General features: G+C 48.7%; 1 protein-coding gene across 1 annotated transcript in view; it reads right to left on the bottom strand.

Moving 5' to 3' along the window:
* Window positions 1-25,000, bottom strand: part of LOC118380698 (neogenin-like) — a 322,783-nt gene that overhangs the window by 7,166 nt on the left and 290,617 nt on the right. Inside the window, 11 exon segments of the mRNA XM_052515815.1 lie at window positions 690-968; window positions 1,976-2,149; window positions 2,742-2,834; window positions 3,137-3,375; window positions 5,927-6,065; window positions 8,358-8,423; window positions 8,602-8,634; window positions 9,671-9,865; window positions 11,090-11,197; window positions 11,727-11,865; window positions 20,688-20,920. Of these exon segments, the coding sequence (XP_052371775.1) occupies window positions 690-968; window positions 1,976-2,149; window positions 2,742-2,834; window positions 3,137-3,375; window positions 5,927-6,065; window positions 8,358-8,423; window positions 8,602-8,634; window positions 9,671-9,865; window positions 11,090-11,197; window positions 11,727-11,865; window positions 20,688-20,920 (1,698 nt within the window).

The following is a 25,000-nucleotide window of genomic DNA, read 5'->3' as shown; positions in this document are numbered from 1 at the left end:
ATCAAAACACCAAACTATTGCATTTCTAGTGGAAGAACGGTGTCACGCCTCCCGGGTGGCGCTGTGGTCTAAGGCACTGCATCGCAGAGCTAGCTGTGTCACCAGAGATTCTGGGTTCGAGCCCAGGCTCTGTCGCAGCCGGCCGCGACCGGGAGGTCCATGGGGCAACGCACAATTGGCTCTATGGGAGGGAAGGTTTGGCCGGCAGGGATGTCCTTGTCTCATCGCGCACTAGCGACTCCAGTGTACGGTGTTTCCTCTGACACATTGGTGCAGCTGGCTTCTGGGTTGGATGTGCGTTGTGTCAAGAAGCAGTGCGGCTTGGTTGGGTTGTGTGTTTCGGGCGGACGCATGGCTCTCGACCTTCGCCTCTCCCGAGTCCGTACGGGAGTTGCAGCGATGAGACAAGACTAACTACTACTAATTGGATACCACGGAATTGGGCAGAAAAAAGGGGTAAAAAAAAGAAGACCGGTGTCACATCCCTCCAATAGAGTTCCGGACACTGGTAGAATCTATGTCAAGGTGCATTGAAGCTGTTCTGGTGGCTCTTGGTGGCCCAACATCCTATTAAGACACTGTTGGTGTTTCCTTTATTTTGGCAGTTACCTGTATGTGTACATACGCCTGTCCTAATGCATGGTGTGCATGTGTGTGTACATGTATGCATGTGTGTATGTGCTCCTCACCAGTCTGAGTAAGCAGCGGCATGCTGGGCAGGGCGGGCGACTCGAAGATGGCGGTGGGGTTGGCGGGCACGGCAAAGCTCTTGAGGGGATGAGTGGGGCGCACGTGGGCAGTGGGGGGCTGGCCGGCGCTGCAGTAGCTGCCGCTGGCGCTGGGCTCATCGTCGGTGGCCGTGGAGTCTTGGTAGCTGCCCTCGGGCTCCGGGTGCTGGTGCTCGGCTTGGCAGGGGGGCTGGGCCTGGGGTGGGAGGGGCTCTGTGCTGGGGGTGTTCCTCACCGACTCTGCAGTCACAAAAGGAGTGTGGTGGGGACAGGTCAGTGGATGGTGTGTTTGAGACAGTATGTGTATAGCCTGGGTTCTAGAGTGGTTGTGTCCAGAAATAAGAGGCGTTAGTATCAGCGTCAGGATGAAGCCTGATGAGTTTGGTGGAAAATATGGAATAAATGTGTTATCAAGGTTGTTTGGTTCTGCAACACTCAAAGGTGTCATGACTGGTTTCATGTATTATAAATTACTATTATTATTTATTCGTTTGACCTTTATTTAACTAGGCAAGTCACACACTAATGAGTATCGGCGAGTGAATAGTGGACAAGGCCACAAGAACACTGAAATGAGACCGCTCCACAGATAAGAGGATGTGACAGCCCCACAGTGGACCCACAGATAAGAGGTCCTTCTGTAGCTCAGTTGGTAGAGCATGGCGCTTGTAACGCCAGGGTAGTGGGTTCGATTCCCGGGACCACCCATACTTAGAAGCGTCTGCTAAATGGCATATATTATTATATTATTATTATTATTATTATTATTATTATATAAGAGGATGTGACAGCCCCACAGTGGACCCACAGATAAGAGGATGTGACAGCCCCACAGTGGACCCACAGATAAGAGGATGTGACAGCCCCACAGTGGAACCACAGATAAGAGGATGTGACAGCCCCACAGTGGAACCACAGATAAGAGGATGTGACAGCCCCACAGTGGAACCACAGATAAGAGGATGTGACAGCCCCACAGTGGACCCACAGATAAGAGGATGTGACAGCCCCACAGTGGACCCACAGATAAGAGGATGCGACAGCCCCACAGTGGACCCACAGATAAGAGGATGTGACAGCCCCACAGTGGACCCACAGATAAGAGGATGGACATGAAGATGAAAGATAATGCTCCTGTGTTCTTCCTCAAAATCAGGCCAGAAAGACAGACAGAACGACCAGGTGGGCCCTTGGCACTGCCCGCTTGTAACCCCTCATCCATCCTGCGGGCGGCAGTGGTCTCTCACCTGTGGAGCCCACCATGTCTAGATAGGAGATGGGGGTGGCGCAGGCGTGCGGGCGCAGGTGGGCACTGCCCTGGTGGTGATGGAGGTAGCTGCGTGTCGGGGATGCCAGGCTGCCCGTGTGATAATGGTGGTGATGGTTATCAAGGGAATGGATGGGGTGAGCGCTAATCACAGCTGTGAATGGACACACACACAGAGACAACATTTAACCAGCCGCGCTGACGAAGGGTTGGGGAAGCAGTGCTGTTCAAACACATACACATTTAACCAGCCGCGCGGACGAATGGGTGGGGAAGCAGTGCTGTTCACACACACACACACACACACACACACACACACACACACACACACACACACACACACACACACACACACACACACACACACACACACACACACACACACACACACACACACACACACGGTTCATAGTGACACCATAAAGCAGTAGTATTTAACCATACACACGTATACAATAACTCCACAGAGTGCGTCTGATGGACATTTGAATTGGCAGCATAATTTGGTAGTGAATGAATGTGTTAAACTGAAATGAGATGAAGGCTAAAATATAGAAACAGATCCTATAGAACCACATGTTGACTGTAGTGCGCTCAGTCTATTGACTGTAGTGCATTATCACGGGAGGGAGAAACCAGCATATTCTTTTCCTTTCAGCTGAACAGTACGGTAGTCTGAGTGGTAAATAATCTATTGACCTCAGTGTATTGACCAATGAGAGCACAGATCCCAAACACACACTTACGCTGGGGGGGCTGTGTATCGAAGGGCATCATCATTTTAGGCCGCATCCCCCGGCGCCCTGCCAGCGCAGATATGCTGTCTTCTGATTCGTGGCCTGCAAGTCAGAGTTTTTCTTTGATCACTATTGGTAGTGACTCTGAATGAAGAACGTCTGAAAATGTAACTGTTTTTGGATTGACAGGAACAATCGAAGGATTTGGTAATCTGGCTCCTGAGAGAAATCTGTGACTCAGTCGTGAGGCTGTGTTTGGTTAGTAGTGATTCTTCCCTCTAAACACAATGCATGAAATGTTAAATGTATGAAAAGCAGGAAATGTTTAGCATGACAACGACAAAAGACATTGCCTCTTCAAAACACAGACAAAGGAATCCCCAAACTGACTACATCAATCTGACCTCGGTAGGAGTTCCGTCTCTGCAGCAGGCTGTTGTCCAGGCTGGGGTCCACGGGGTTGATGTCCTGCGAAGTGCGGGGGATGGGGGTGTCAGTCATCACCGGGTTGGGCTCGGGGGACTTGTCAATGGGCTTGAGCTCCAGCCGCTCGTGGTGGATCCATAGGTCTGGAGGCTTCAGGTCCTTGGAGTTGCCCTTGTACTTGTGGGAGCTGTTGGACGACTTGGAGGCCGCCCGCTTCCTATGGGTTAGAGAAGAGGAAAGGGGGTGTTGAGATGTCAGCTAAAAAAGGGGAGGTGGATCCCCGTTAACTGTTGCAAACGCAGCAGCTACTCTTCCTGGGGTTCAACACAAAACATAATACAGAATGACATAATACAGAACACTAATAGACAAGAACAGCTCAAGGACAGAACTACATACATATATTTTTTAAAGGCAGACGTAGCCTACATATCAATGTATAGACACAAGCTAACAAGGTCTAATAGGGGAGCGTTATTTTGCCGATGAGGTATTGATTTATCTGTTTTTCGAAACCAGGTTTGCTGTTTATTTGAGCAATCTGAGATGGAAGGAAGTTCCATGCAATAAGGGCTCTATATAAAATTGTACGCTTTCTTGAATGTGTTCTGTATTTGGGGACTGTGAAAAGACTCCTGGTGGCATGTCTGGTGGGATAAGTGTGTGTAAGTTGACTATGCAAACAATTTGGGATTTCCAACATATTAATGTTTCTTATAAAAACTATTAGCCAAGAGACTGGCATGCATAGTATTTATATCAGCCCTCTGATTACAATGAAAAGCAAAACGTGCCGCTCTGTTCTAGGTCAGCTGCAGCTTAACTAGCTCTTTCCTTGCAGCACTGGACCACACGACTGGACAATAATCAAGATTAGACAAAACTAGAACCTGCAGGACTTTTTTGGGGTGTGGTGTCAAAAAAGCAGAGCATCTCTTTATTATGGCTAGACCTGTCCCATCTTTACAACCATTGATTCTATATGTTTTGACCATGACAGTTTACAATCTAAGGTAATGCCAAGTAATTTAGTCTCCTCAATCTGTTCAACAGCCGCACCATTAAATTACTAGATTCAGCTGAGGTCTAGAATTTAGGGAATGATTTGTACCAAATACAATGCTCTTAGTTTTAGAGATGTTCAGGACCAGTTTATTACTGGCCACCAGCAATAAAGGGGGGGAGTGATGTCGGTTGAAGGGTGGGGGTGATGTCGGTTGAAGGGGGGTGATGTCGGTTGAAGGGGGGGGGTGATGTCGGTTGAAGGGAGGGGTGATGTCGGTTGAAGGGAGGGGTGATGTCGGTTGAAGGGGTGATGTCGGTTGAAGGGGGGAGGGGTGATGTCGGTTGAAGGGGTGATGTCGGTTGAAGGGGGGTGATGTCGGTTGAAGGGGGTGATGTCGGTTGAAGGGGGTGATGTCGGTTGAAGGGGGTGATGTCGGTTGAAGGGGTGATGTCGGTTGAAGGGGGTGATGTCGGTCGAAGGGGGGTGATGCCGGTCGAAGGGGGGTGATGCCGGTCGAGGGGGAGGGGTGATGCCGGTCGAAGGGGGGAGGGGTGATGCCGGTCGAAGGGGGGAGGGGTGATGGCGGTCGAAGGGGGGAGGGGTGATGTCGGTTGAAGGGGTGATGTCGGTTGAAGGGGGGTGATGTCGGTTGAAGGGGTGATGTCGGTTGAAGGGGGTGATGTCGGTTGAAGGGGGGTGATGTCGGTTGAAGGGGGGTGATGTCGGTTGAAGGGAGGGGTGATGTCGGTTGAAGGGAGGGGTGATGTCGGTTGAAGGGAGGGGTGATGTCGGTTGAAGGGAGGGGTGATGTCGGTTGAAGGGAGGGGTGATGTCGGTTGAAGGGGGGTGATGTCGGTTGAAGGGAGGGGGGATGTCGGTTGAAGGGGGGGTGATGGCGGTTGAAGGGGGGGATGTCGGTTGAAGGGGGTGATGTCGGTTGAAGGGGGTGATGTCGGTTGAAGGGGGTGATGTCGGTTGAAGGGGGTGATGTCGGTTGAAGGGGGTGATGTCGGTTGAAGGGGGAGGGGTGATGCCGGTCGAAGGGGGGAGGGGTGATGCCGGTCGAAGGGGGGAGGGGTGATGTCGGTCGAAGGGGTGATGTCGGTCGAAGGGGTGATGTCGGTCGAAGGGGTGATGTCGGTCGAAGGGGTGATGTCGGTCGAAGGGGTGATGTCGGTCGAAGGGGTGATGTCGGTCGAAGGGGTGATGTCGGTCGAAGGGGTGATGTCGGTCGAAGGGGTGATGTCGGTCGAAGGGGTGATGTCGGTTGAAGGGGTGATGTCGGTTGAAGGGGTGATGTCGGTTGAAGGGGTGATGTCGGTTGAAGGGGGAGGGGTGATGTCGGTTGAAGGGGAGGGGTGATGTCGGTTGAAGGGGGGGTGATGTCGGTTGAAGGGGGTGATGTCGGTTGAAGGGGGTGATGTCGGTTGAAGGGGGGTGATGTCGGTTGAAGGGGGGTGATGTCGGTTGAAGGGGGTGATGTCGGTTGAAGGGGGGAATCAAATTAAGTGGTAGGGAAAGGAAAGTGAAATATGACAGAAGGAAAGGTAGGTGGCGAAAGGAAAGTGAAATATGACAGAAGGAAAGGTAGGTGGGGAAAGGAAAGTGAAATATGACAGAAGGAAAGGTAGGTGGAAAAAGGAAAGCAGACATTCCTGCTCCTCTCAGGTATTGTGTGTGTTATAACCCTGTGTTGTTGGTCTGGTATTGGCTGGGACATTAGTGACCTAAGAGACATTATTTCTACAGCGCACCAGCTCACTTTTTCTGGTGGGAGGTGGTGCGTCGTGTGCAGAGGAAGGCCCCCACAACCACCACAATGATGGTGAACGCTCCCACAGAGATGATGACGACGATGACCAGGATGTGGTTGTCCCCACTTCCTGTAATTCCTGGTTTTCCTGGAACAAAATGGACCAGAGAGGTGAGAAAGAAAATCCTATTTATTCACATAATAATTAATGTCCTCATTGGAGATCAAATAGTATATTTAACAATGAATTTGTTTGTGTGTTCATTCATTAATTTCCCATTACACTTCTTTTAGAATGATGACTAATATTTCAGACCAATAGGAGACTTGTATAAGGGGTTTGGGTTAGATTACATTTCATGAATTACTTCTGTCCCACTTTATGTGGATAGTCCCATATAGATGCTCCACGGATGGTCACACTATCAACAAACTATCTGTTGATAAGCAACTGCTTGCTAAGGTTAGGTTTAGAATGAGGGTTAGGGTGAATGTTAGAGTAAGGGTTAAGTTTAGGGCTAGGGTAAGGATTAAAGTAAAGTTTAAGTTTAGGGCTAGGGTTAAGGTAAATGTTAATTTTAGGGTTAAGTTTAGGGTTAGGTTAAGGGTTAAGGTTAAGTTTAGGGCAAGGGTTAAGGTAAAGGTTAAGTTTAGGGTTAGGGCAAGGGTTAAGATAAAGGGTTAGGGTTAGGGCAAGGGTTAAGGTAAAGGTTAAGTTTAGGATTAGGGCAAGGGTTAAGGTAAAGGTTAGGACGAGTTAAGGTTAAGGCTAAGGGTTAGGGTAAAGGTTAAGTTTAGGATCTGGGTAAAGGTTAAACCTGTTAGGGATTTGGTGCCTGTACAGGCACCAAAATCAGAGGAAATTTCATAGCGCCAACTGTAGTACTCGATAAAACTCAAACTTTCATTAAAACACACATGCAAGGTACTCAATTATAGCTACACTCGTTGTGAATCTAGCCAACATGTCAGATTTGTAAAATGCTTTTCGGCGAAAGCATGAGAAGCTATTATCTGATAGCATGCACCCCCCGAAATACCTGAACGAGACGTAAACAAAAGAATTAACGTAGCCGGCGCTACACAAAACGCAGAAATAAAATATAAAACATTCATTACCTTTGACGAGCTTCTTTGTTGGCACTCCTATATGTCCCATAAACATCACAATTGGGTCTTTTTCCCGATTAAATCCATCATTGTATACCCAAAATATCATTTTATGAAGCCCGTCTGATCCACGAAAAAGTACATTTACAAGACGCAACGTCATTTTTTTAAATGTAAAAAGTTGCCTATAAACTTTTACAAAACACTTCAAACGACTTTTGTAAACCAACTATAGGTATTAATAAACGTTAATAATCGATCAAATTGATCATGAGGCGATCTGTATTCAATAGCAGCAAGTCTTGAAATCACCGTCCATTTTTTCCCTTTCATAACTTCCTTTGGTGTACCCCAAGACAGGAAGTGCCTATACGTCATCCCACCAAGGATAAACAAGCAATGAAATGCCAGTACTGGCGACATCGTGTGGAAGCTGTAGGCGTTGTAAACGGGACTCTATGTATTTTCCCTTGGCATAGACAATACATAGACTGGCGGATTAATATTTTTTCAGTTTTCCTTGGGAAATGTACTCCTAAACACGTTCTGTTATAGCCACAGACATGATTTAACCAGTTTAAGAGAATTCAGATTGTTTTCTATCCACACATACGAATCATATGCATATACTATATTCCTGGCATGAGTAGCAGGACGTTGAAATGTTGCACGATTTTTAACAAAAAGCTGTGAAAATTCGCAGTATCCCTAACAGGTTTTAAGTTTAGGGTTAGGGCTAGGTAAAGGTTAAGTTTAGGGTTAGGGCTAGGTAAAGGTTAGGTTTAGGACTAGGGTTAGGGTAAAGGTTAAGTTTAGGGTAAGGGTAAATGTTAAGTTTAGGGCTAGGGTTAAGGTAAAGGTAAGGGTTAGGTTTAAGGGTTAAGGTAAAGGTTAAGTTCAGGGCTAGGGTTAAGGTAAAGGTAAGGGTTAGGTTTAAGGGTTAAGGTAAAGGTTAAGTTCAGGGCTAGGGTTAAGGTAAAGGTTAAGTTTAGGGTTAGGATTAGGATAAGGGTTAGTTCAGATGTTGACAGTTGAACATCTACAAACCATCTACTTAGAACTATCCAAATAAAGTGTTACTTATGTGAATAGGGGTTTGTTCAGTTCCTGCACACTATCTTAGCTGAGAAAGACATTAGTGCTCAATGCAGAATTGGTGTCAATTCCATTTCAGCTTCAGTCCAGAAATGAATCCAATGTACCATGGAACTGAACAAAGCCCTATTCACACTAACATCCATTTATGGAGGTGGAATAAAATGGACCCACACTGCAGCCAATTGAGTTGATCAAATCAGAATGGACAATGGTGACCTGAAAAGGCCATTACCGTGTGAAGACCCAAAGCCATGGTCAAGAGGTGGTTGGTTACTTCCTGGTTTAACTGGCAAATTGGCTGAGAGAGGAGACAAAACCACCAGTTATTACACCCAGTTAATTAAATACTACCTGACTTATTTCACCTTACCAGAACGCAGATGAAGGGCTTTAGGCACGTGAGGAAAAAGAACACAATCTGCACAGTCAATCAGTCATCATTGAGAAGAAGTGAATGGAAGGGAAGAGGGAATTACCTTGGTCATTAGCCATTTTGTCAGAGGATTCAGCTAAACAGGCCAAAGGAGACAGTAGCCAGGGAGAGAAAATACAAAGCAAACACTGGTTAGAGGAGTTAAGGAGAGCAGTGGGAGAAGGAGAGAGAGAGAGGGGGTAGAGAGAGAGAGAGAGAGGGGGTAAAGACAGAGAGAGGGGGTAAAGAGAGAGGGGGTAAAGAGAGGGGGGTAAAGAGAGAGAGGGGTCGAGGAGGGAGGGGGTAGAGAGAGAGGGGGGTAAAAGAGAGAGGGGGGGTAGAAAGGGGGGTAGAGAGAGAGAGGGGGTAAAGATAGAGAGAGAGGGGGTAGAGAGAGGGGGGTAGAGTTTGGGGGGTAGAGAGAGAGGGGGGGGTAGAGAGAGAGGGGGTAAAGAGAGAGAGAAAGGGGGTAAAGAGAGAGAGAAAGGGGGTAGAGAGAGAAAGGGGGTAGAGAGAGAGGGGGGGGGGTAGAGAGAGAGGGGGGGAGAGAGAGAGAGAGGAGGGGGTAGACAGAGAGAGGAGGGGGTAGAGAGAGAGGGGAGGGGTAGAAGAGAAAGGGGGTAGAGAGAGAGGAGGGGGTAGACAGAGAGGAGGGGGTAGAGAGAGAAAGGGGGGTAGAGAGAGAAAGGGGGGTAGAGAGAGAGGGGGTAGAGAGAGAGGGGGTAGAGAGAGAGGGGTAAAGGGTACAGCAGTGGAGGGGTAAGGCAAGCAGGTGTGAGCATCAATAAAGGAGAGAGAAACAGAGAGGAGAGGGAGATATTAGGAGAGATTGAGAAAGAAAGAAAGAAAAAAAGAAAGAAAGAAAGAAAGAAAAAAAAAAAAAAGAAAGAAAGAAAAAAGAAAAAAAGAAAGAAAGAAAGAGCGAGAAAGAGAGCGATAGGAGGAGAGAGGGCAGGCTCGGCTCAAAAGAATGGCATGTTCTTTACCAGCATCTATAGAAAAGGGATTGAGAATGCAGCCAGCTACAGTGAAGAGAAGCTAAGATAATTATTTGAATCTTGACCATTCAGCCCATCATAACGCATATTAATACCTCAACCAATAAGAACCCCCCCCCCCCCCCCCCCACTTACTCTTGGGGGTGCGGAAGTGTACGGCCTCTGACATTGGGCCCATGCCCTTGGAGTTACGGGCCTGGATCTTGAAGTAGTAGGTGGTGTCCAGAGTCAGCTCCTGGATCTGGTGGGTCAACCTGTTGCCCACCACCGGCTCTATCACCCAGTCATGCACCTCCGCATTCACATCAGTACTGTAGTAGATTATGTAGCCTAGTGGAGCGATAGGGGGAGAGAGATGGGGGAAAGGAGCGAGAGAGAGATGGGGGAAAGGAGAGAGATGGGGGAAAGGAGAGAGAGAGAGATGGGGGGAAAGGAGCGTGAGAGATGGGGAGGAGAAGAGGAGAGAGAGGAGATGGGGGAAAGAGGAGAGATGGGGAGAGGAGAGAGATGGGGAGGAGCGAGAGAGGAGATAGAGGTAGGGGATGGGAAGAAAGGGAGGAGAGAGAGATGGAGGAGAGGAGATAGAGAGAGATCGGAGGAGATGGGAGAGAGAGGAGGAGATAGAGAGGTAGATGGGGAGAGGAGATAGAGGTAGATGGAGGAGAGGAGATAGAGGTAGATGGGGAGAGGAGATAGAGGTAGATGGGGAGAGAGAGGAGATAGAGGTAGATGGGGAGAGGAGATAGAGGTAGATGGGGATAGAGGGGAGAGATAGAGGTAGATGGGGGAGAGGAGATAGAGGTAGATGGGGAGAGGAGATAGAGGTAGATGGGGAGAGGAGATAGAGGTAGATGGGGAGAGGAGATAGAGGTAGATGGGGGAGAGGAGATAGAGGTAGATGGAGGAGAGGAGATAGAGGTAGATGGAGGAGAGGAGAGGAGATAGAGGTAGATGGGGGAGAGGAGATAGAGGTAGATGGGGAGAGGAGATAGAGGTAGATGGGGAGAGGAGATAGAGGTAGATGGAGGAGAGGAGATAGAGGTAGATGGGGAGAGGAGATAGAGGTAGATGGAGGAGAGGAGATAGAGGTAGATGGAGGAGAGGAGATAGAGGTAGATGGGGGAGAGGAGATAGAGGTAGATGGGGGAGAGGAGATAGAGGTAGATGGGGGAGAGGAGATAGAGGTAGATGGGGGAGAGGAGATAGAGGTAGATGGGGGAGAGGAGATAGAGGTAGATGGGGAGAGGAGATAGAGGTAGATGGGGAGAGGAGATAGAGGTAGATGGAGGAGAGGAGATAGAGGTAGATGGGGGAGAGGAGATAGAGGTAGATGGGGAGAGGAGATAGAGGTAGATGGAGGAGAGGGTAGATGGAGGAGAGGAGATGGAGGTAGATGGGGGAGAGGAGATAGAGGCAGATGGGGGAGAGGAGATAGAGGTAGATGGGGGAGAGGAGATAGAGGTAGATGGAGGAGAGGAGAAGGTTAGAGAACTGTTTCAGACCACTTGTTTCTCTGACTGAATAAATCTGATAAGAGTGTGTGTGTGGTCTCACCTGTGATTTTTCCATTGGCCTCTGAGGGGGGCTGCCAGTTGACTATGATGGTACGTGGTTTCAGCTCCTTGCTCACCACAGTCACATCTTTGGGGGACGAGCTGGGAACTGTGAAAGTCAAGCAGAAAGTCAGTATGGGAACAAGGCCATTAATGAGGGAACGCTTGGCTTTGACATCAAATAGGGGCTGCTTATATTATTACTGTTTGACACATGTACCAGTGTGTGTAACCTGTACCAGTGTGTGTAACCTGAAATGGAAAAGTGTTTCTTGCATATCCCACTCCCCTGAGACACCCTCAGAGAGTAGGGTCACGGCATGGGATCAGACATTATTGCCGGCGAACCCAGGAGCAATTAGGGGTAAGTGCCTTGCTCAAGGGCAGATTTTCTGATTTTCTTTCCCTTCTGGGACAAAACTAGCAACCTATAGGTTACTGACCCAATGCTCTAATCACTAGGAGACCTGCCACATATCAGAGAAAAGCAGTCAATGACAAACACCCACGACAATCAGCTTTGACAGAACCAGGATATTCGGTTTAGTCATGTTAAAAAACACAAACTTCATTGAAGATGCTTTCGTGTGTGTGTGTGTGTGTATGTACTCGGTATGCCTGTGTATGTGTGCTCTTACTGGTCTCAAAGGTGGTTCCCTGGGCCGTCATGCTCCAGGTGCTGGTCCTCCGGCCCTTGGTCACCATGACAGAGAACTCATAGAGCGTGTTGGGCTTCAGGCCCGTCACCATGTGGCTCAGGTTGGTGGTGTTGGCCGTCTGAAAACACACACGCAGGCACACACACGCGCAGACACACACACACGCGCAGACACACATACACACGCACAGACACACACACACACACGCAGACACACACACACACGCAGACACACACACACACGCAGACACAGACACACACACACACACACACACAGACACACACACACACACACACACACACACACGCGCGCACACACACACACACACGCAGACACACACACACAGACACACACACACGCGCAGACACACACACACGCGCAGACACACACACACGCGCAGACACACACACACGCGCAGACACACACACGCAGACACACACACGCGCACACACACACGCACACGCAGCGCAGACACACACGCAGACACACACGCAGACAGAGACACACACACGGACACACACACGCGCAGACACACACACATGCAGACACACACACGCGCAGACACACACACACGCAGACACACACACACACGCAGAGACACACACACACGCAGACACACACGCACACACACACACACGCGCAGACACACACACACACACACGCGCAAGCGCAGACACACACACACGCAGACACACACACACGCGCAGACACACACACTGACACACACACACGCACACACACACGAACACACACACGCGCAGACACAATACACACGCAGACACACACACACGCGCAGACACACACACACGCGCAGACACACACACGCAGACACACACACGCAGACACACACACACAGACACACACACACACACACACGCAGACACACACACACAGACACACACACACGGTACACACAGAAAAACAGTTCATGATGGAAGTTACAGACTTTGACCACAAGACCAACAGAACCAGAGTGCTTCAAAGCAGAAACCTGCTCCATGCATCTTTAAAATAAAGAGTCATGAATAATACAGGGCTTTCACAGTATTCACACCCCTGGACTGGTCCACATTCTGCTGTTACAGCCTGAATTTAACATGGATTCACAGTATTCACACCCCTGGACTGCTCCACATTCTGCTGTTACAGCCTGAATTTAACATGGATTCACAGTATTCACACCCCTGGACTGCTCCACATTCTGCTGTTACAGCCTGAATTTAACATGGATTCACAGTATTCACACCCCTGGACTGCTCCACATTCTGCTGTTACAGCCTGAATTTAACATGGATTCACAGTATTCACACCCCTGGACTGCTCCACATTCTGCTGTTACAGCCTGAATTTAACATGGATTCACAGTATTCACACCCCTGGACTGCTCCACATTCTGCTGTTACAGCCTGAATTTAACATGGATTCACAGTATTCACACCCCTGGACTGCTCCACATTCTGCTGTTACAGCCTGAATTTAACATGGATTCACAGTATTCACACCCCTGGACTGCTCCACATTCTGCTGTTACAGCCTGAATTTAACATGGATTCACAGTATTCACACCCCTGGACTGCTCCACATTCTGCTGTTACAGCCTGAATTTAACATGGATTCACAGTATTCACACCCCTGGACTGCTCCACATTCTGCTGTTACAGCCTGAATTTAACATGGATTCACAGTATTCACACCCCTGGACTGCTCCACATTCTGCTGTTACAGCCTGAATTTAACATGGATTCACAGTATTCACACCCCTGGACTGCTCCACATTCTGCTGTTACAGCCTGAATTTAACATGGATTCACAGTATTCACACCCCTGGACTGCTCCACATTCTGCTGTTACAGCCTGAATTTAACATGGATTCACAGTATTCACACCCTGGACTGCTCCACATTCTGCTGTTACAGCCTGAATTTAACATGGATTCACAGTATTCACACCCCTGGACTGCTCCACATTCTGCTGTTACAGCCTGAATTTAACATGGATTCACAGTATTCACACCCCTGGACTGCTCCACATTCTGCTGTTACAGCCTGAATTTAACATGGATTCACAGTATTCACACCCCTGGACTGCTCCACATTCTGCTGTTACAGCCTGAATTTAACATGGATTCACAGTATTCACACCCCTGGACTGCTCCACATTCTGCTGTTACAGCCTGAATTTAACATGGATTCACAGTATTCACACCCCTGGACTGCTCCACATTCTGCTGTTACAGCCTGAATTTAACATGGATTCACAGTATTCACACCCCTGGACTGCTCCACATTCTGCTGTTACAGCCTGAATTTAACATGGATTCCATTGAGACGTTTTGTCACTGACCAAACTCATCAGAGTGTTTCCAACCCATAATGTCAAAGTACAAATTCATTAAATGAAAAGCTGAAATCTTGAAAGTCTAAGTATTCAATTTCTTTGTTATGGAAAAAATAAGTTTAGGAGTAAAAATGTGCTTAAAAAGTCACACAAGTTGAAATGACTCATTGTGTGTAATAATAATCCAAAACATTGTATTGGTTTTGCCCCAAACATATTTGAGTACCACTCTACATATTTTCAAGCATAGTGGTGGCTGCATCATGTTATGGGTATGCTAGTAATTGTTAAGGGCTGGGAAGTTTTTCAGGATAAAAAAAGAAACTGAATGAAGCTAAGCACAAGCAAAATTCTAGAGGAAAACCTGGTCCAGCCTGCTTTCCAACAGACTCTGGGAGATGAACTCACCTTTCATCAGGACAATACCATAAAACACAAGGCCAAATCGACACTGGAGTTGCTTACTAAGAAAACTGTTAATGTTCCCGAATGGCCGAGTTGCAGTTTTGACTTAAATCTAAAGTACTTAAAAATCTAATGGCAAGACCTGAAAATGGTTGCCAAGCAATGATCAACAACCAATTTGACAGAGCTTGAAGAATTTAGAAAATAATACATGGGTAAATGTTATACAATCCACGTGTGGAAAGCTCTTAGACTTACACAGAAACACTCACAGCTGTAATCGCTGCCAAAGGTACTGGAAAGGTACAAAAGTACTGACTCAGGGGTGTCAATACTAATGTAAATGTAAGCAACATTTCTAAAACCTGTTTTCACTTTGTCATTATGGGGTAGTATGTATAAAAAATAATAATAAAAAAAAAATTAAAAAAAAAAAAAAAAATTATATATATAATATATATATATATTTGATCAATTTTGAATTCAGGCTGTAACACCAAAATGTGGAGTAAGTCAAGGGATGTGAATACGTTCTGTACATAAGAAAATGCTGGATAAACTAAATGAAGGCTATTTATCCCAAAATAACAGCTGAAACGTAGTTGGTATAACATGAACACAGTGGACACCGTTTGAATAAAGACAAGATGACATGCAGCGATGAAAATACTTCTGATCACTTTATTAAGCCCATTTCCTCACTACGCCCAGCAGTCTAATCTAGACCCTGGGTAGTCAGAGTCTCCTGGTGAAGGCTAGTTCAGGTCCTAGCTTTCTAAATAGCCTGTCCCAGTGATGCTAGCCACGTCCTGTAGTGTACTAAACAAGACAAATCTGTCATCCAGGATGTCACAGAGAGAAAAACATCCTATCCTTTTAGTTGAGTGGAGAGGAGCCATCTGTTCAATAATGTAGGTACATGCTGTGTGTGTGTGTGTGTGTGTGTGTGTGTGTGTGTGTGTGTGTGTGTGTGTGTGTGTGTGTGTGTGTGTGTGTGTGTGTGTGTGTGTGTGTGTGTGTGAGAGAGAGAAATAGGAAGGCATTTCTGACAGCTGGGACGAGCACGACAAGGTGAGAATAATTGTCCAGTGTGAACAATGCCTTTCTACTAAAGAACACAGGGTGACTAACAGGTTTGGGGTCAATTCCATTTCAATCCAGGCCCCCATTCCCCAGACCTCTGTCTTGTCCTTGTCCTTGTTTAACCACCTATGAAACAACACAGCCTTTATTCATATTCTGACCCCCCACCACACACCTAATCTTGTTGAGGGAGATAAGTAATGATCTTAATTGAGCTAGGCCAGGATGCTATAGCATCTCTTACACCTAGTTGAAGGGTTTGTCTTTCTGTGTTGTATATCATACTATGCCACATTCACAACCTGAGTGAAACAGTGCACTGACTAATGACAGTGCAATCAATGCAATTTATTTGTTAAAGATATTCCCTTTTTCAGAGAGACTATAAACGTTAGTGCTGAACATCTCTGTTGTGTAGCATGTAGATGGGGAAGGCCTGTGGCATGTAGATGGGGAAGGCCTGTGGCATGTAGATGGGGAAGGCCTGTGGCATGTAGATGGGGAAGGCCTGTGGCATGTAGATGGGGAAGGCCTGTGGCATGTAGATGGGGAAGGACTGTGGCATGTAGATGGGGAAGGCCTGTGGCATGTAGATGGGGAAGGCCTGTGGCATGTAGATGGGGAAGGCCTGTGGCATGTAGATGGGGAAGGCCTGTGGCATGTAGATGGGGAAGGCCTGTGGCATGTAGATGGGGAAGGCCTGTGGCATGTAGACGGGGAAGGCCTGTGGCATGTAGACGGGGAAGGCCTGTGGCATGTAGACGGGGAAGGCCTGTGGCATGTAGACGGGGAAGGCCTGTGGCATGTAGACGGGGAAGGCCTGTGGCATGTAGACGGGGAAGGCCTGTGGCATGTAGACGGGGAAGGCCTGTGGCATGTAGGAAGGCCTGTGGCATGACGGGGAAGGCCTGTGGCATGTAGACGGGGAAGGCCTGTGGCATGTAGACGGGGAAGGCCTGTGGCATGTAGACGGGGAAGGCCTGTGGCATGTAGACGGGGAAGGCCTGTGGCATGTAGACGGGGAAGGCCTGTGGCATGTAGACGGGGAAGGCCTGTGGCATGTAGACGGGGAAGGCCTGTGGCATGTAGACGGGGAAGGCCTGTGGCATGTAGATGGGGAAGGCCTGTGGCATGTAGATGGGGAAGGCCTGTGGCATGTAGATGGGGAAGGCCTGTGGCATGTGGCATGTATGAGACGGGGAAGGCCTGTGGCATGTAGACGGGAAGGCCTGTGGCATGTAGACGGGGAAGGCCTGTGGCATGTAGACGGGGAAGGCCTGTGGCATGTAGACATGTGGCATGTAGACGGGGAAGGCCTGTGGCATGTAGACGGGGAAGGCCTGTGGCATGTAGACGGGGAAGGCCTGTGGCATGTAGACGGGGAAGGCCTGTGGCATGTAGATGGGGAAGGCCTGTGGCATGTAGATGGGGAAGGCCTGTGGCATGTAGATGGGGAAGGCCTGTGGCATGTAGATGGGGAAGGCCTGTGGCATGTAGATGGGGAAGGCCTGTGGCATGTAGATGGGGAAGGCCTGTGGCATGTAGATGGGGAAGGCCTGTGGCATGTAGATGGGGAAGGCCTGTGGCATGTAGATGGGGAAGGACTGTGGCATGTAGATGGGGAAGGCCTGTGGCATGTAGATGGGGAAGGCCTGTGGCATGTAGATGGGGAAGGACTGTGGCATGTAGATGGGGAAGGCCTGTGGCATGTAGATGGGGAAGGCCTGTGGCATGTAGATGGGGAAGGCCTGTGGCATGTAGATGGGGAAGGCCTGTGGCATGTAGATGGGGAAGGCCTGTGGCATGTAGATGGGGAAGGCCTGTGGCATGTAGATGGGGAAGGCCTGTGGCATGTAGATGGGGAAGGACTGTGGCATGTAGATGGGGAAGGCCTGTGGCATGTAGATGGGGAAGGACTGTGGCATGTAGATGGGGAAGGCCTGTGGCATGTAGATGGGGAAGGCCTGTGGCATGTAGATGGGGAAGGCCTGTGGCATGTAGATGGGGAAGGCCTGTGGCATGTAGATGGGGAAGGCCTGTGGCATGTAGATGGGGAAGGCCTGTGGCATGTAGATGGGGAAGGCCTGTGGCATGTAGATGGGGAAGGCCTGTGGCATGTAGATGGGGAAGGCCTGTGGCATGTAGATGGGGAAGGCCTGTGGCATGTAGATGGGGAAGGCCTGTGGCATGTAGATGGGGAAGGCCTGTGGCATGTAGATGGGGAAGGCCTGTGGCATGTAGATGGGGAAGGCCTGTGGCATGTAGATGGGGAAGGCCTGTGGCATGTAGATGGGGAAGGCCTGTGGCATGTAGATGGGGAAGGCCTGTGGCATGTAGATGGGGAAGGCCTGTGGCATGTAGATGGGGAAGGCCTGTGGCATGTAGATGGGGAAGGCCTGTGGCATGTAGATGGGGAAGGCCTGTGGCATGTAGATGGGGAAGGCCTGTGGCATGTAGATGGGGAAGGCCTGTGGCATGTAGATGGGGAAGGACTGTGGCATGTAGATGGGAAGGGCTGTGGCATGTAGATGGGGAAGGCCTGTGGCATGTAGATGGGGAAGGCCTGTGGCATGTAGATGGGGAAGGACTGTGGCATGTAGATGGGGAAGGACTGTGGCATGTAGATGGGGAAGGACTGTGGCATGTAGATGGGGAAGGACTGTGGCATGTAGATGGGGAAGGACTGTGGCATGTAGATGGGGAAGGCCTGTGGCATGTAGATGGGAAGGACTGTGGCATGTAGATGGGGAAGGACTGTGGCATGTAGATGGGGAAGGCCTGTGGCATGTAGATGGGGAAGGCCTGTGGCATGTAGATGGGGAAGGCCTGTGGCATGTAGATGGGGAAGGACTGTGGCATGTAGATGGGGAAGGACTGTGGCATGTAGATGGGGAAGGACTGTGGCATGTAGATGGGGAAGGACTGTGGCATGTAGATGGGGAAGGACTGTGGCATGTAGATGGGGAAGGACTGTGGCATGTAGATGGGGAAGGACTGTGGCATGTAGATGGGGAAGGACTGTGGCATGTAGATGGGGAAGGCCTGTGGCATGTAGATGGGGAAGGACTGTGGCATGTAGATGGGGAAGGCCTGTGGCATGTAGATGGGGAAGGCCTGTGGCATGTAGATTTAAATTACATTTACATTTAAGTCATTTAGCAGACGCTCTTATCCAGAGGGACTTACAAATTGATGGGAAGGACTGTGGCATGTAGATGGGGAAGGCCTGTGGCATGTAGATGGGAAGGACTGTGGCATGTAGATGGGGAAGGACTGTGGCATGTAGATGGGGAAGGACTGTGGCATGTAGATGGGAAGGCCTGTGGTATGTAGATGGGAAGGCCTGTGGCATGTAGATGGGAAGGCCTGTGGCATGTAGATGGGGAAGGACTGTGGCATGTAGATGGGAAGGCCTGTGGCATGTAGATGGGAAGGCCTGTGGCATGTAGATGGGAAGGACTGTGGCATGTAGATGGGAAGGACTGTGGCATGTAGATGGGAAGGACTGTGGCATGTAGATGGGGAAGGCCTGTGGCATGTAGATGGGGAAGGCCTGTGGCATGTAGATGGGGAAGGCCTGTGGCATGTAGATGGGAAGGCCTGTGGCATGTAGATGGGAAGGCCTGTGGCATGTAGATGGGAAGGACTGTGGCATGTAGATGGGGAAGGCCTGTGGCATGTAGATGGGGAAGGCCTGTGGCATGTAGATGGGGAAGGCCTGTGGCATGTAGATGGGGAAGGCCTGTGGCATGTAGATGGGGAAGGCCTGTGGCATGTAGATGGGGAAGGCCTGTGGCATGTAGATGGGGAAGGCCTGTGGCATGTAGATGGGGAAGGACTGTGGCATGTAGATGGGGAAGGACTGTGGCATGTAGATGGGGAAGGACTGTGGCATGTAGATGGGGAAGGACTGTGGCATGTAGATGGGGAAGGACTGTGGCATGTAGATGGGGAAGGCCTGTGGCATGTAGATGGGAAGGACTGTGGCATGTAGATGGGGAAGGACTGTGGCATGTAGATGGGAAGGACTGTGGCATGTAGATGGGGAAGGACTGTGGCATGTAGATGGGGAAGGACTGTGGCATGTAGATGGGAAGGACTGTGGCATGTAGATGGGGAAGGACTGTGGCATGTAGATGGGAAGGACTGTGGCATGTAGATGGGAAGGACTGTGGCATGTAGATGGGAAGGCCTGTGGCATGTAGATGGGAAGGACTGTGGCATGTAGATGGGAAGGACTGTGGCATGTAGATGGGAAGGACTGTGGCATGTAGATGGGAAGGACTGTGGCATGTAGATGGGAAGGACTGTGGCATGGCAAGGACTGTGTAGATGGGAAGGACTGTGGCATGTAGATGGGAAGGACTGTGGCATGTAGATGGGAAGGACTGTGGCATGTAGATGGGAAGGACTGTGGCATGTAGATGGGAAGGACTGTGGCATGTAGATGGGAAGGACTGTGGCATGTAGATGGGAAGGACTGTGGCATGTAGATGGGAAGGACTGTGGCATGTAGATGGGAAGGACTGTGGCATGTAGATGGGAAGGACTGTGGCATGTAGATGGGAAGGACTGTGGCATGTAGATGGGAAGGCCTGTGGCATGTAGATGGGAAGGCCTGTGGCATGTAGATGGGAAGGCCTGTGGCATGTAGATGGGAAGGCCTGTGGCATGTAGATGGGAAGGCCTGTGGCATGTAGATGGGGAAGGCCTGTGGCATGTAGATGGGGAAGGCCTGTGGCATGTAGATGGGGAAGGCCTGTGGCATGTAGATGGGAAGGCCTGTGGCATGTAGATGGGAAGGCCTGTGGCATGTAGATGGGGAAGGCCTGTGGCATGTAGATGGGGAAGGCCTGTGGCATGTAGATGGGAAGGACTGAGAGACGTTTGAACCTCATGTAATTAGTGGGTGGGATTACTTCACATTGATTCATTACCCTGCTAGTGGGATAGCTGAACACACTGATGATTAGAATGGCATAGTGGTAGAATACATATACTATGCTGTGCTCTGATGACACCTTCTACTTTAAAATGAACCGTGAGGGAATAATAAAGCTGTGTTGTTTTGAACGGGGACCTGCGGGCCATGCTGCTGCGTCCCCGTGACCGTACCTTGAGCTTGGTGTTGGCGGGGATGTTGGTCTTCCAGCGCACCGTGTAGTAGCGTGCGTCCGTGATCTTCTGGTTCTTGGGCAGAGAGTTGTCGGCCCAGGTCACCTTGATGGTGTCGTGGCTGAGCACCGAGGCCTGTACGCCCACGGGAGGTAGCATGGGGGTGGGGTCTGGTACTGGTGTGTATGGCGCATGGAAGAGTTCATACAAATCAACATCAGGGTCTATGGGGTCTGCCAGCAGTTACCAACACACCAGGTTCACAACAGATGGCAAACAGAACATGGTGGAAAAGAGGGAAGAAATTACAAACCAAAAAAGTGTGTTTTGTGGAGAGGTAAAAAGAAAAAGGAAAAAGCAAGACCGGTCCAAATGAAACGGGGTGGCGGGTGTAGAGAGAGAGGGAGGGGGTTACGAATAAGGGTAGAAAATATGTTAATGAGTTATTCAAATGAGGGAGGAGGAGAGGGGATTGGAAAGGGTGAAGAGAAAGAGAGAAAATTCTATTAGATCAACAGACATGGCTATTGGCTACATCAAGGTTTTCTACTGTCTATACAAGGGCTGTTGTCGATCAGACTTGGGTCAAATACCGATTTGTTGTCACGGATTTGACCCAGGGCTGTTGTGTTCAACATAATCAACACTAAGTAAAGATGGATAATCACTCATAGGAAAGCTACAACTAGAAGGAACGTGCAACAGAGTAATCTCTAGTAAAGGTCAACAGAGTAATCTCTAGTAAAGGTCAACAGAGTAATCTCTAGTAAAGGTCAACAGAGTAATCTCTAGTAAAGGTCAACAGAGTAATCTCTAGTAAAGGTCAACAGAGTAATCTCTAGTAAAGGTCAACAGAGTAACATTTAGCCACATGGCTTCAGAATATTTTTGGGAAAGACAACAGTGCACCAGAACAACAAGATCAAAAATGCAAATACCACACTGACTTACCACACCTTCAAAGAAGACTGATTTCTTTCATTATTGATAAGGTGGTCTCGGACTGCAAGGCTAAACAGTGACTGAAAACAGGCACTACTTTACAGTGTCTCTGAATACAGGCACTACTTTACAGTGTCTCTGAATACAGGCACTACTTTACAGTGTCTCTGTGAATACAGGCACTACTTTACAGTGTCTCTGAATACAGGCACTACTTTACAGTGTCTCTGAATACAGGCACTACTTTACAGTGTCTCTGAATACAGGCACTGCTTTACAGTGTCTCTGAATACAGGCACTACTTTACAGTGTCTCTGAATACAGGCACTACGTTACAGTGTCTCTGAATACAGGCACTACTTTACAGTGTCTCTGAATACAGGCACTACTTTACAGTGTCTCTGAATACAGGCACTACTTTACAGTGTCTCTGAATACAGGCACTACTTTACAGTGTCTCTGAATACAGGCACTACTTTACAGTGTCTCTGAATACAGGCACTACTTTACAGTGTCTCTGAATACAGGCACTACTTTACAGTGTCTCTGAATACAGGCACTACTTTACAGTGTCTCTGAATACAGGCACTACTTTACAGTGTCTCTGAATACAGGCACTACTTTACAGTGTCTCTGAATACAGGCACTACTTTACAGTGTCTCTGAATACAGGCACTACTTTACAGTGTCTCTGAATACAGGCACTACTTTACAGTGTCTCTGAATACAGGCACTACTTTACAGTGTCTCTGAATACAGGCACTACTTTACAGTGTCTCTGAATACAGGCACTACTTTACAGTGTCTCTGAATACAGGCACTACTTTACAGTGTCTCTGAATACAGGCACTACTTTACAGTGTCTCTGAATACAGGCACTACTTTACAGTGTCTCTGAATACAGGCACTACTTTACAGTGTCTCTGAATACAGGCACTACTTTACAGTGTCTCTGAATACAGGCACTACTTTACAGTGTCTCTGAATACAGGCACTACTTTACAGTGTCTCTGAATACAGGCACTACTTTACAGTGTCTCTGAATACAGGCACTACTTTACAGTGTCTCTGAATACAGGCACTACTTTACAGTGTCTCTGAATACAGGCACTGCTTTACAGTGTCTCTGAATACAGGCACTACGTTACAGTGTCTCTGAATACAGGCACTACTTTACAGTGTCTCTGAATACAGGCACTACTTCACAGTGTCTCTGAATACAGGCACTACTTTACAGTGTCTCTGAATACAGGCACTGCTTTACAGTGTCTCTGAATACAGGCACTACTTCACAGTGTCTCTGAATACAGGCACTACTTTACAGTGTCTCTGAATACAGGCACTGCTTTACAGTGTCTCTGAATACAGGCACTACGTTACAGTGTCTCTGAATACAGGCACTACTTTACAGTGTCTCTGAATACAGGCACTACTTTACAGTGTCTCTGAATACAGGCACTACTTTACAGTGTCTCTGAATACAGGCACTACTTTACAGTGTCTCTGAATACAGGCACTACTTTACAGTGTCTCTGTGAATACAGGCACTACTTTACCTCCCTAAAGAACGTTACCCTGGTCACGTCTCTTTACAGATGGAGGATACCTCTCTACTGAATGTTACCCTGGTCAAGTCTCTTTACAGATGGAGGGTACCTCCCTACTGAATGTTACCCAGGTCACGTCTCTTTACAGATGGAGGATACCTCCCTACTGAACGTTACCCTGGTCACGTCTCTTTACAGATGGAGGAATACCTCCCTACTGAACGTTACCCTGGTCACGTCTCTTTACAGATGGAGGGTACCTCCCTACTGAATGTTACCCTGGTCACGTCTCTTTACAGATGGAGGATACCTCCCTACTGAATGTTACCCTGGTCACGTCTCTTTACAGATGGAGGACACCTCCCTACTGAATGTTACCCTGGTCACGTCTCTTTACAGATGGAGGACACCTCCCTACTGAATGTTACCCTGGTCACGTCTCTTTACAGATGGAGGATACCTCCCTACTGAATGTTACCCTGGTCACGTCTCTTTACAGATGGAGGACACCTCCCTAAAGAATGTTACCCTGGTCACGTCTCTTTACAGATGGAGGATACCTCCCTAAAGAATGTTACCCTGGTCACGTCTCTTTACAGATGGAGGACACCTCCCTACTGAATGTTACCCTGGTCACGTCTCTTTACAGATGGAGGATACCTCCCTAAAGAATGTTACCCTGGTCACGTCTCTTTACAGATGGAGGATACCTCCCTAAAGAATGTTACCCTGGTCACGTCTCTTTACAGATGGAGGACACCTCCCTACTGAATGTTACCCTGGTCACGTCTCTTTACAGATGGAGGATACCTCCCTAAAGAATGTTACCCTGGTCACGTCTCTTTACAGATGGAGGACACCTCCCTAAAGAATGTTACCCTGGTCACGTCTCTTTACAGATGGAGGATACCTCCCTAAAGAATGTTACCCTGGTCAAGTCTCTTTACAGATGGAGGACACCTCCCTACTGAATGTTACCCTGGTCACGTCTCTTTACAGATGGAGGACACCTCTCTGAATGTTACCCTGGTCACGTCTCTTTACAGATGGAAGATACCTCTGTTATGTAACTAAACACAGTTAGCCACTGTGAACACATGTCCATCCACCTCCTTCCCTCACTACAATGTCCTCCAGGGGGTTGCTGAGGTGTGTGTGTACTCATTATGGACGCATGGTAAACACTGGTGTTGTGAGAGACGCAGTAACAAGTGGTTCCCTGGCTCAAGTCGCCACAATGCCAACTAAACGCTTCAAGATGGCAGCAATGAGTGGACTGGCCAGGCTTCGCTGCTAGCTATGTTACGCCATGCTCTGCACCAGCCCTGGACTCCAGATTTTGACCAGGGTCCAGTGGTAATTAGAAAAGGCTCTGGTCATTTGGTGTAGCCTACCTCCCCCAAACTCACCCCCCCTCTATCCAGCTCCCTCTCTCCTCCCTGCTCCATTTTACAAGTCATTGTGCATGCTCATTATTGCACTGGTGTGTGTGTGTGTGTGTCTCTCTCTTTCTGGGAAGCATGGAGGTGGTCCTGGAAACACGGTGTGTGTGTGTGTGTGTGTGTGTGTGTGTGTGTGTGTGTGTGTGTGTGTGTGTGTGTGTGTGTGTGTGTGTGTGTATGTGTCTCTCTCTCTTTCTGGGAAGCATGGAGGTGGTCCTGGAAACACGGTGTGTGTGTGTGTGTGTGTGTGTGTGTGTGTGTGTCTCTCTCTCTTTCTGGGAAGCATGGAGGTGGTCCTGGAAACACGGTGTGTGTGTGTGTGTGTGTGTGTGTGTGTGTGTGTGTGTGTGTGTGTGTGTGTGTGTGTGTGTGTCTGTGTCTC

The sequence above is a fragment of the Oncorhynchus keta genome, unplaced genomic scaffold (genome assembly GCF_023373465.1).
Source record: "Oncorhynchus keta strain PuntledgeMale-10-30-2019 unplaced genomic scaffold, Oket_V2 Un_scaffold_3208_pilon_pilon, whole genome shotgun sequence".
Lineage (NCBI taxonomy): Eukaryota > Metazoa > Chordata > Actinopteri > Salmoniformes > Salmonidae > Oncorhynchus > Oncorhynchus keta.
Note: the sequence above shows the minus strand (reverse complement) of the source record. Positions and strands in the feature narration are given on the sequence as shown.